The sequence below is a fragment of the Ornithorhynchus anatinus genome, chromosome 5, assembly GCF_004115215.2.
Source record: "Ornithorhynchus anatinus isolate Pmale09 chromosome 5, mOrnAna1.pri.v4, whole genome shotgun sequence".
In the NCBI taxonomy this organism is placed as follows: Eukaryota; Metazoa; Chordata; class Mammalia; order Monotremata; family Ornithorhynchidae; genus Ornithorhynchus; species Ornithorhynchus anatinus.
In genome coordinates this window covers 85,066,202-85,079,406 of record NC_041732.1, presented here as the reverse complement: position 1 = coordinate 85,079,406, position 13,205 = coordinate 85,066,202, and the positions used below count along the sequence as shown (strand labels likewise).

The 13,205-nt window shown below is 42.0% G+C and overlaps 1 protein-coding gene across 1 annotated transcript in view; it reads left to right on the top strand.

Annotated features, from left to right (window-relative positions):
- Positions 1–13,205, top strand: part of DOK6 (docking protein 6) — a 371,981-nt gene that overhangs the window by 164,743 nt on the left and 194,033 nt on the right. Inside the window, exon 2 of the mRNA XM_029064409.1 lies at positions 2,960–3,067. Coding sequence (XP_028920242.1) covers positions 2,960–3,067 — 108 coding nt within the window. The remainder of the gene's footprint in view (positions 1–2,959; positions 3,068–13,205) is intronic.

The window sequence follows — 13,205 nt, the reverse complement described above, 5'->3', positions numbered from 1 at the left end:
ATAACTCAAGGTTATCTGAATGTTTCATCTCCAAGAAATTCGGGCGATTGTTCTTCAATGAAAGCACATTAGTCTATTTTCATCTATAAAGATTATGTGCAAAGAGAAGTCTGTAAAGTTATAACAATCAACGCTGAAGGGTAGAAATATCTATTAAAAAATAAACTTTTAAATAGAGTGCTAATCTTCTAAACATAAGAGCTGTTGTAAACTCAATAAATCAAGCTGAAATTGATTTGAACATTTCTTAGCATATAAAAATGAGGATACAAACACTTCAGCACACTATAAGACAGATTTGAAAATGGGTGTGGGTGGTTTATATAAGGTTATTTTATTACTTAATTTGAGAGCTATGTGCAGCTTTTATTCTTTTGGGGGTATTGAATTCAGTTTTCACATGACTAAACTTTAGGATAAAACTTCATCCTCCAAGGCTGCATTTGACTGGAAATAGCTGACATTTGTGATTACCACATACATTACCAATTCCCCTTGTGCTCTACAATTCATGCAATTCATTTTAAGCCTAACTCTGAACATACTCTAATAATAGTACTAATAGTATTTATTAAACTCTTACTGTGAACAGAGCACTGTACCAATCTCTGGGAAAGAAGCAGCATGGCGTTGTGGATAGAGCACAGGCCTGGGAGTCAGAAGGTCACAGGTTTTAATCCCAGTTCTGCCACTTTGCTGTGTGACCTTGGGCAAGTCACTTCACTTCTCTGAGCCTCTGTTATCTCATTTGTAAACTCAATTTACCACCCCAGCCTGGCACATAATAAGAACTTATTATTAAAAATAATAATAATAATAAAAATAAATAATTATGGTGCTGGTTAAGCACTTACTATGTGCAAGCACTGTTCTAAGCACTGGGGCGGATACAAGTTAATCAAGTGTGGACATAGTCCCTTTCCCACACTGGGCTCACACTCTTAATCCCCATTTTTACCGATGAGGTAACTGAGGCACAGAGAAGTTAAATGACTTGACCAAAGTCATGCATGATGGACCAGGGATTAGAACTCAAGACTTTCTGACTCCCAAGCCCATGCTCTATCCATCTCATCATAATGCTTCCCAGCACTTAAATGCCATTATTATTATTATTTATACACAGGTAGATATTTATGTAATTCCAGCATTGGTTTTCAAAAATCAATTGGTTAAAGATCATGTAAGAACAGGTGTGGGGGAACACAAGCTTTGTATTGTGTTTTTGTGAAAGGGATTTTTGTGCAATAAGGTGAAGACCAACAAACCCAATGCCTGGAGCAGGAAATTTTGTAACTGCCAGCTTGGAGCCAGGGAGTCTTGGCAGCTGTGCAGAACATCTCTGTCCAGGAGCATCCAATCTCTTCCCAGGGATGTAGTTCCAAGCTGAGCTAGAACTCCCAGCTCTAATGTGAGGGTGAATGCCATTGTTTGGGTGGAGTTGCTGAAGGAAACCCAGTGGAAGTCTTTGTAGAAAGCACTTTCTGGATGGCTTAGTGTGTGTGTCTTCCTTTGCTTTCCTGAGTGACTGCTACATAGCTAGTCTACCAACACCGCACTGATATCACAGGGATCACTGAATGCGAGTCCGCCCACCTCTGCCCTAACCTCTGACCCCAATCTCTTCCCAAGCCATTGGTTCCACCATTCGCTGGGCACTGCTTACCAAATGGAGAACTTGGTGGCAGGACCTGCCAGGGAAGGAGGATGGGTAATTGAAATAAAAATACCACACCTAAGGGCATCTGGTGCTATGTCAGTAATAGGCAGTGGACAGACCAGTTAAAAACTAGGCTATCCAGGGTAGTCAGGCTATCCAGGTAAGGCCAGATGAGTGGCCACACTAGTTCCAGGGTCCAGGGGGATGCAGAGAAATTGGTTTAGGTGGCCTCATCACAGATCTCCCCCACACACAAAAAACTGTGAGCTCCTTTAAGGCATGAATCATATCTCCCTATTCTACTGGATTCTCTAAGTGCTCTATACACAGTAAGTGCTCAATAAATACTCTAGATTGTAACCTCTTTGTGGGCACGGAACATGTCAACCAACTCTGTTGTGCTGTAGTTTCCCAAGCATTTAGTGAAGTACTCTGCACACAGTAAGTTAACAATACCACTGATTAATCGAGAAGAGTGGCAGACCATTGCTCTCCTCCATCTCCAAAGCCCAACTAAAAACCACATCTCCTCCAGGAAGCCTTCCTAACTAAGTCCCTCATCTCCCCACCCTATTTCCCTCAGAACTGCATTACTTATGGGCTTGAGTCCTTACCCACTAATCACTGAGATACTCACCTAGACAACCCAGTACTTGTGTATGTATCTTTAACTTGATTCCTTCTCCCCTCTTCAAGTAATGTACTTTAGTGTCTGTCTCCCTTACTACATTGTAAATTCCTTGAGGGCAGGGATCGGGACTACTAATTCCATTATATTCTCATAAATCCAGAGTACAGTGCTCTACACAGAGTAAGTGCTCAGTAAATATTATTAATGGATTGATAGGGGACTGACTCAGTTCAACAGAGGGTTTGAGGCTGCCTCGAGGTGTGGGGTGAGGGGGAATCCCTCTGACCTTTCCTGAATTGGCCAGGTCCCTAACCTGCCTGGGAATCAAGAGAGGGTTGGTAATGATAGTGGAGAGTCCATCCAGAAAGTGGAGAACACATTCAAATGGATGACAAGGCTTCTTGTTACGAGCCTGATCATGAATGAGCATTTCAGAAAATGGTCCTTTTATGAATTAAATAATCCTGTCTTTAAGAGCTCCTTAATGAACAACATGCCAAGGGCCAATTAAACTTTCAGTTTGAGAGGAATATTCATTCTTTATCAAATATGGCTGCTTTCATTGAAATTTCTTCCCAATGGATTATGTGAACCAGACAAATCAGGTTTCTAGTGCTCATAAGCTTGTGTAAGGAAATGTGTAACAAGAGTCCTTCACTTTCTTGCAGATATTCAGGAGGTGCTGGTTGGTTTTCAAAAAGGCTTCTAGCAAAGGACCCAGAAGACTAGAAAAATTTCCAGATGAGAAGGCAGCTTATTTCAGAAACTTTCATAAGGTACATTACAACCTCTGTTTCCTTGGGGAATCATTGAATCCAACATCGGGAGGGGGTGGGTGTGGATGGGAGTACTCCCTTTGACCAGATGTAAAGAAAATGGCCACTCCAGTATCCCAGATGTCCTTTCTATAGGAAAAGTTCCTGCTCCCTATTGTTATTTGATAAGCTTGTCTAAATGCTGGTGGTGTCCTGTAAAATGGAGGAACTTCCATCACTACTGTGCTGCAAAAACAGAATGGTGCACAAGTCACCTTGAAAATTTTCAAAATGCTTAATAAGCATATTGCCTCAGCTAAGCTTAACTGTATATTTTTGGGGCTGTTCAAGCCATAGACAAAGGTTGGGGTATGTCAACCATGGAGTTTTGTTGATAATATTACTAATTCTTCCAAGATCTTAGGTGCACCCCATTTTCTCCTATCTTTTTACTGCATTTTGAGCCTTGGGCACTAGGAATTCAAATAGAAGTGTTACACTACACCACCTAAAATAGTTAATTCACTGATAGTTCATTGCAGGGGCCAGTGTGCTTGCTCAATTTTGGCTTTTACCAAAAATAGACTTTCCTCTCAGGGATGTTTACATGAATCTTCAACCTTAAATAGCAGTGCTGTGATTTGAGACCAAGTGAACTGGGAGAACCTGTCCCCAGCTTGCGCCTGGTCATGGTTCATCATGGCATTGAGATTCTTTGTCCCACACTGGTGGTGAAATTGCTCGGTCTTCTACTTCTCCTTGGAAGATTTGGCCAAAGAGAGCCAGCAGGATAAGGTGTTATTTCATGAGAACAGCAGGAAATTTCCTGTTCTGAGTTTGCCAAAGAAGACCTCAAAATTCTTCCTTCTTTTGGACCTGGTCAGCCTGTTTTCTTTGGCCAGAACAATCAGTCAAAATCAATGGAATTTATTGAGTGCTTACTGTGTGCAGAGCACTGTACTAAGCACTTGGGAAAGTACACTACAATAGAGTTGATAGACATAACCCCACCCCACAGGTATTTCACAGTCTACAGGGGTAAGCAAACTTTAAAATAAATTACAGATAAGAGAATAGTAATTGATAAGGCTATGATCGTAACTGCTGGGAGCTATTATTATGATTATTTTGATGGTATTTTTTAAGTGCTTACTATGTGTCGAGCACTCTTCCAAGCACTGGGGTAGATACAAGTTAATCAGGTCGGACCCAGTCCCTGTTCTACATGGGGATCACAGTCTAGGTAGGAGGGAGAAGAGTCACTGAATCCCCATTTTACAGATGACAAGACTGAGGCAAGAAAAGTTAAGTTAGTTGCCAAAGTTAACACAACAGGCAGCTGATAGAATAGGGATTAGAACCCAAGTTCCTTGTCTCTCAGGTTTGATCTTTCCACTAGGCCAAGCTGCTCCCCCAAATTGGTGTGTTTAAGGGGGATACAGTCAAGTGCAGAGCAGCATAGAGGGGAGGGTGGATAGTGAAAATGAGGCCCTACTCAGGGAAGCCGTCCTGGAGGAGATCTGATATTAGGAGGGTGTTGAGGGTGGGGAGAGCAGTGGATGGTTGGAAATAAAAGGGGAGGGAATTCCAGGCATGAGAGTGGATGTGGGCAAGGGGGTAGCAGCAGGATAGATGTGATCAAGGTGTAAAAAGTAGGTGGGTGCTAGAGGAGTAGATCGTGCAGGTTGAGTGGTAATAGGAGATCAGCAAGGTAAGGTGGGAGAGAGAAAACTGATTGATGCCTTAAGGAGTTTCTGCTTGAAGCACAGTTGGATGAGCAACCACTAGAGGTTGCTGAGGAGTGGCGATGTTGACCAAAGGGATTTTCAAAAAATGATCACCATCTCCATAATAGCATTAATAATAATAGTAACAGTAATGGCATTTGTTAAGCGCTTACTATGTGCAAAGAGCTGGGGAGGACACAAAGTAATCGGTTGTCCCAGGCGGGGCTCACAGTCTTAATGCTCATTTTACAGATGAGGTAATGAAGCACAGAGAAGTTAAGTGACTTGCCCAACATCACACAGCTGACAAGCGGCGGAGCCGGGATTTGAACCCATGATCTCTGACTCCCCGGCCAGTGCTCTTTCCACTGAGCCACGCTGCTTCTCTACCAACTCTTAGCCATCTAGATGCCAATCCAACAGTTTCCCTCTGTTCTTTCACACAAATCTTGGTATGTCTTTTCTAATCCTTGGCCCTCTTCTATGTCCAAAGCCTTGTTTTGTTTAAAAATTAAAAGGTTTACTAAAAGAAACAGCTTGGTTTAGTGGATAGAGCACAGGCCTGGGAGTCAGAAGGACTTGAGTTCTAATGCCAGTCTGGCCACATGTCCGCTGTGCAACCTTGGGCAAGTTACTTAACTTCTCCAGGCCTCAGTTACCTTATCTGTAAAATGTGGATTAAGAGTGCGAACCTCATGTGGGAAAGGGATTGTGCCCAACCTGATTACCTAGTTGTTACCCTAATGCTTAGAACAACGCTGGACACATAGTAAACGCTCAACAAGTACCATAATTATAATTATTACTGATGGGTTTACTGTCTTGGCTCCAGGCATGACACCTACTAATTCTCCCTCTCAAAACATAAGCCCAGTAGACTTCTCAGGCATTCCTATGTAACATGGGTTACTGTGAAATGTCAGATTTAAAGAGAGTAGGTGCCAGGCGAAACATCAATCATTCATCCCCTCAGAAAGTGTTGAGGTCCCACATCCTTTGAAGATATTTCCAAGGAGCAATGCGGCATCTCCAAGAGAACCAAATGGAATTTGACTGGACTAAGACAAAATGAAAGTCCTGACAACCCTGTCACCACAACATCCAGGCCAAGAACATTGCTACCACAGGAGCAGCTTTGATTACATCACCATTCCATCTTTGAGGAGGGAATAACATCTTTTGAGGAATTTTCAAGGCATTTCTGACTATCAGCTTACTCCTCCTCTGTCCCTCAAAGGAAAGAGAAAAAACAGATGTGAATCTTCACTGTTTATCCATCCACTCTCTCTGTGTTCATTAAAAAAACAAATAATTGATCTCTATATTTAAATGATTAAATTATGGAAGTGCAGCTCTCCAATATCCTCTTTTCAATCATTTCCTGCTGATTCTACAGATGCTTCCAGTATCCATTAGAGAAAGATTATACAAATAAATCAAAAACAAAACACCCAGGTTTTCCATATGACAGGGCTGCAAAAATGCCCTGTCCAAGGCTTAGCCACTTCATTCCAGTGTATTTGGAACCTAGGGGTTCCACCTGACAATGGTCACTTCCTAGAGCTTAGTGGTTGCTCCCCATATTTATAGAGCATGGGCCTTGGAATTAGGAGCAACTGGGTTCTAATCCTGGCTCTACCACTTGTCTGCTGTGTGACCTTGGGCAAATCACTAAACTTCTCTGTGCCCCAGTTACCTCATCTGTAAAATGGGAATTGAGACTGTGAGCTCTATGTGGAACAGGGACTGTGTCCAACCCAATTTGCTTGTGTCCACCCCAGTGCTTAGTGCAGGGCATAGTGCATAGTAAGCACTTAACACATACCACAATTATCATTATTATTTTGCTGTTGAGGTTTCCTCCGTTGAAAAAGTATTATTGCCAGCTCCTTCCCAGGGCCAATTTGAAGGGAAAGCATTCAAAGTACTACTTAAGCTTTTATTTAAAACTGTAAGCCATTATTTCCCCAATGAGTAAAGGAATACCCTAAGGCACACAATTTATTGGTGGGATGTACCTAACGGAGAAGTGGCTGAGACTAGAACAAATCCTAGACCTCTTGATGCCCAGTATCAAATTCAGTTTCACTTCCCACTAAAACTCCACGAAATGATTGAGACATTTGGTTCATGGATTGATCAACCAGTACTAATGAGTTCTGTACTCAGCCCCTGAGAGAGTATATTAGAAGCAAAAGATACACTCATTCCCTGCTGCCCTCAAGGAGCTTACATTCTAATTTTCCCTTATTAAAATAAGGGCATAAACATAAGGTGCTTAATTTGGGGGTTTTGAGGGATTTATTTCAGTCTTTGTTAAACGCTTATTATGTGCCAGGCACCGAACTAAATACTGGGGCTGATACCTGGTAGGACATTGTCCCTGTCCCACATGGGGCTCTTAGTCTTAATCCCCATTTTAGAGAAGACATAACTGAGGCACAGAGAAAATGTGACCTTGCCCAAGGTCGCACAGGATACAAGTGGTGGAGTCATGATTAGAACCTTGGTCCTCCTGATTTCTGGGCCCATGCTCTATTCACTAGGCCAGGCTGCTCGAGTTTTCACAACTCTTCTCTTTGACCCACCCCCCTGTTAAATATTTTCTCATCTAGTGGTTGCTCAGGTGGTTGAAGTGGTGCCCCAGTTTTCCCTACTACAAGGGCATTGGATGTATCTTCTTTTGGGTCATTTACTTTGCTTGGAAACTATTTGTAATTGGTAGCATTGGCAAGTCCAGTAATTTACTAGCAGCTCTGGAAGTTTGAGGTGGGAAATTGGACAAGAAGACAATGGGCAAAAGTTGGAATGGCTGTCTTCAAAGAGGTGGCAAATTACATAAAGCACCATTTAAATGAGAAACTCGTAGCAGACTAACGGTTAAAATGCTAAATGTTCTGCACACCAAACCATAAAATTTACGGTAATTATCAAGACTATCTTAAATATACAGCTATCTGCACAATGTAATTGTTCTAAACAGACATCCTCTGTACCCAAAAGCAAATTACAAAATAATTGGAACTGTGCAAGCCATAAACGTGCTATTGGAGATTCAGGACCTCAGCAAGCAACAAGTGAGATAATACTAGGAAATCCCTTTAAACTTTAGTAACAGGCGATGCGTTTCCAGATATACCATGCAGCAAGAACTTGGTAACATAAAAACCTCTGAGAAAGACAGTTCATGAGGACCATCTTCACATAAGCAGGAAAACAAATAATCAATTTACTCCTCCAAATTATAAATGAAATCCAGCCAATGATCATTCTTTACAAATTTTCTTATAACATCATAATAATACCTCTCCAGGCATTTCAGTTTTTGAATGGCAATGATAAGAAAACTAAGGATAGAAAGGTTGCTTGTGTTATTATCTTTTTTAATGTTCAAATTGTATGCAAGCACTCTCTGTACTGCTTTTTTAACATTTCATGACTCCAGCTATCTTTAAGGCATGACTTTAATCTTATGCAAGAACCCGAAACAGTGTTGGAAGCATCAGAAGGCATGCTCTAAGTGCAATAAATGGCTATCAATCAATCATATCTATTGAGCACCTACTCTTTGCAAAGCACTGTATTAAACACTTGGAAGAATACAGTATAACAGAGTCAGTAGACACTTTCCTGTCTACATTGAGCTTACAGTCTAGAAGGGGAGACAGACAGACATAAATAAATTATTGATATATACATAAGTGCTGTGGGGCTGAGGGAGGAGTGAATAAAAGGAAGAAATCCAGTATACAGCAGTAAATTACAATTTTTTTTCAATGAGATTTAAAACCCCACTGCTTGAATCAGCAGCCAGTGGTAGAAATATTTAAATTACAGGTTTTATTGTCAATAGTCGATGAACTGATTTAAGATCTTTGGCAAGTAGGAATGGGTAAAACTTGTGTTGCCCAAGCAAAAATAATTAGTCTACATTACATTTGCATTATTTTTAGACTCTGCCCAACCGTACAGATTTTTAGAACGAGTCGCTATAAGAAGAGATCCTTTTAATTATGAAAAATGTCAAAGTGCTTTTTTCAAAAGGCTCCCACCCTACAAACCGAATCCATTCCCAAATAACTTCCTCTTTGTTCAGGTACGTTTCTCCATCTAATAGAACCAGAAGCATAATATAAAATTAAAGCATTACCTAGCATTTGCATGTTGTTATCAATGCCACACAGAAAGTTCCAGTTAAACTCTAGTTGGATATTGCTAGACTTCATTAAAAATAGTATGGATGCAGGAAAAATGCTGGCAGATCCTATAACATCTGTAAGAGGTAAGGAGTTAGAGAAGGGAGGATTTTTTTTTTTACATCTTCCAGGTTCCTCAGCAGGTTGGCTCATTGTAAAGTCAAAACTCAGCTTAGCCTTCAAAGAAAAAACTCCAAAGAGCTGCTAAACATACTGGATGTAACTGTATTCATTAAGTGCTTGCTGTGTGGGAAGCACTGTACTGTTCTGGGGTAGAAACAAGATAACCAGGTCCCACACAGGGCTCACAGTCTAAGTAGGAGGGAGAAAAGGTATTGAAACACCATTTTGCAGATAAGGGAACTGAGGCACAGAGAAGTTAAGTGACTTGTCCAAGGTCTGGCAGCAGACAAGTGGCAGATCAGGGATTAGAACCCAGATCCTTCTGACTCCCAGGCCTTTTTTCCATCCACTAGACCATGCTCTTCCCTTGAGTGAGCACTTAGTGAATACTATTATACCACTATCCTTGGTTCCTGTGTCAACCATACAGCTCTGAATTATAGCCCCAAAACAGTAAATGACCATTTGTTCCTCTGATTTTAAAATATGGAGCTATATAATAACATAAATAGTTGCTTGGGACTGGTGAAGGAAGAAGTCAAGTGGATGAATTTGTGAATAATTAACAATTATGGTACTTGTTAAGCACTTACTATATGTCAAACACTGTTTTAAGTGCTGGGTGGGTCGAGAAGCAGTGTGGCTCAGTGGAAAGAGCTTGACCTTGGGAGTCAGAGGTCATGGGTTCTAATCCCGGCTCTGCCACTTGCCAGCTGTGTGACTTTGGACAAGTCACTTTACTTCTCTGTGCCTCAGTTACCTCATCTGTATAATGGGGATTAAAACTGTGAGCCCCCCACGTGGAACAACCTGATCACCTTGTATCCCCCCAGCACTTAAAACAGTGCTTTGCACTTAGCGCTTACTATTGTAAAGAAGGGAGTTTGGACTATCAACTTCATGGTGCAAAAGGGCTGGTTTTGCCTCCTCTTCCCAGAGGCCACTGGGGTGGTCTGAGAAGAGACTGCCAATAGTAGGAAAGCGAGTTCTCCTTAGAGAGAAAAAGGAGAAGTGATTTAGTCGGAGTTTCTGTGTTAAGGCTATCTGGCTGTCAGCTCCCCTAAGACCCAGCCAGAAGAGATTTCCATATAGGAAAGTACTTTCAGCAGCTTAAGATATACCTGGATTAAAAAGGAAGCTAGAATGAGTTCATGTGGGGGCCATTTTACCAACTCTGTCAGTCAATCGTATTTACTGAGCGCTTACTGTGTGCAGAACACTGTACTAAGTGCTTGGGAGAGTTCAATATAACAATGTAACAAACACATTCCCTCCCTCCACGAGCTTACCATCTAGATGGGGAGACAGACATTAATATAAATCGATAAATTACAGATTTGTGCATAGCATAAGTGCAGTGGGGTTGGGACAGGGGATTAATAAATAGAGCAAGTCAGGGCCCCGCAGAAGAGAGGAAGAAAAGGAAAAGGAAGAAAAGGCCTCTTGGAGGAGATGTGCCTTCACTAAGGGTTTAAAGGTGGGAGACATGTTATCCTCCACCAAGCTCTCAGGTAGCCACATGACAAGAACACATATTGTCTGGCTTCTGTTGATCAGATCATCAGGTTGGCTCTGGCAGTCTTAAACTTCAGTGCCCCGAAATGTTACCTTTGAAACCCCTATTTTAGTATTTTTAGGTTGTTTTCCTTTCCAATTTGTGATACCAATTAACTACTGACTTGGATGGAGATTGTGTTTGGAAATATTTGCTGAGGCCTTCACAGAACTCTCAAATGGCTCCTGGCTGGAGCTTTAAATTCCCACATCTTCCGTGGCTCATCCAAAATAAAGACTGATTTGGGTGCTCATTTGGAATCAAACAACTATGCAATTTTGCTCTCCTAGGGTAAAGGCCACAGAATTTAATACTTCCCCTTGTTCCGCCCCCTAAATCCCATCCTTTTCTTATGTTAAACTGAAGCCCTTCATTTCCAGTAAATTTTCTCCAAGATGCTACCCTTGAGTTAAACTGCAGTCCTGCTGGTATGTCCCTTTCAATTCTCCATAGGGCAGCTTCCTGAACATCTTGCAGTCCATCCGTCCTCTTCTCATGCCCATACAGTGCGGTACTTGGGGAAGTGTGTATCAGTAAGATCATCTCAAAATCTAAAGTTGCTCTGCTCACCATCTCCCCCGTGAGTCCAGCTCTCTGTGGGCTCTGAAAGAGCTTTGTCTTCTTGGGAAATCCACAGGTGGGAATCAGCAGATTGGCCGAGTGAGAAGCAGCATGAATTAGTGAAAACAGTCAGAAGGACTCGAATTCTAATCCCAGCTCTGCTGTATGACCTTGGAAAAGTCACTTCACTTCTCTGTGCTTCTGTTACCTCATCTGTAAAATGGGGATTTAGACTGTGAGCCCACATGGTCCAGGGACTGCTTCCAACATCATTTGCTTGTATCCACCCCAGTGCTTAGTACAGTGCCTGGCACAAAGTAAATGCTTAACAAACACTACAGTCATTATTAATATTGTTATTATTATGATTAGGAGGGCAGGGAACCTACGCCAATGACCTGAAAGTGTCCTCCACGCTGTTGTGCTTCTCCGCTACTCTTCCCCAGCTGGTCCGCCATTACTCTGCTGTGCCCTGTTGCCCCCTGATGACACCCGCTCTCCCCCTAGCTAGGTGGTAAACAGTAGAGAACACAGACATTTGGGGCTCCCCCCTGCTCCCTGGGTATTTCCCCCACCAGGACCAGGCTGAGTGTACAAAACAAAGCCTGACAGAAACCACGTGGGAGCTGTGAGCAGCAGGAGACTGGAAAGGAAAGGGGAAGACCTCTGATTAGCTCTAGCCTGTAATCTCGTTGTGGGCAGGGAACATGTCTACCAACTCTGTTGTACTGTACTCTCCTAAGTGCTTAGTACAGTGCTATGATAGGTGACGGCTCTGTTGGAAGTCTCTTTTGGTGGGATAGGGTTAGGACTTACCCATTGTCAGATCCAGCCCATCTCCACTGTGTCCCAGAATCCAACGGAAAAAGTCCTATGATTTTTGGATATGGCAGAGGCCCAAGGTTTTGGATTAGCCTAGCCAGGAGGGGCTCATCCGAGAGGAGCGTCTTCATTTTCCCATTTGAAGAATGTTGCCGAAATCTGTAATTTTTCCATAGTGTTGGTGAGTCCCCAGGCCTAATTGTGTCAATAAATCAAATGACTAAATTCCACAAATGGAATGTTTCCAGCCCAAATTAGACATTGCTGAGGAGCAAGAAAACAGAGGAACATTTCTATATCAACTTTAATTTTTTTGCCATACTATATGGGGATTATAAATATTGCAAACCGTATGGGTATTAATGGGCTCATTTAAACATTTGATGTGTTTACTGCAGGAGGAGATCTAGCTGCATAACTCAATTTTTTAAAATATGAAAACAGCTATAAAAACGGTAATTTTTACTTCTTGGTAGAAAGAAATTTGAAATTCAAATCACTGGCTGGTGAAGGAAGTTATTAAAAATACATTAGGGATGAAAATGTAGCTGTATATAATTGTCATAACAGATATTCAAAACAAATCTATCCTCAATGAAAACCGAACCAGAGGAATTTACATAAAATCAGCTAATAAATCCCCCTTAATTCCTCCGGCAGATGAAAACATAGCTGTTTCAAGGGACTTTAATCAAATAAATCCCGGGCCTGTCGATTTATGGTGAAGTTGAGCCAACTCCCCAGAGAGAGGAGGGAGGGAAGGCCTGGGCAGAGGAAATTGCAGGTGGCCAGGAATTTGAGCAGGAATGGATGACACCAGGGAATTCCCCACTCCCCTTTGTCCTCCTGTCCCCGGGACCATAAACACGGGCTCCATTTCTAGGTCAGAGAAGGCAGGAGTTGAGGTAGAAGGAGGCTGGGTGTTTAAAAATGAAAATGCCAGCACAAAGTCAGTCAACTGTATTTATTGAGTGCTTACTGTGTGCAGAGCACAGTACTAAGTGCTAGGGAAAGTAATAATAATGATAATTATGGTACTTGTTAAATGCTTACTGCATGCCAACCACTGTTCTAAGCACTGGGGTAGGCACAAGTTAATCATGTTGGACACAGTCCCTGTCCCACCTGGGGCTCACACTCATCCCCATTTTACAGATGAGGTAACTGAGGCACAG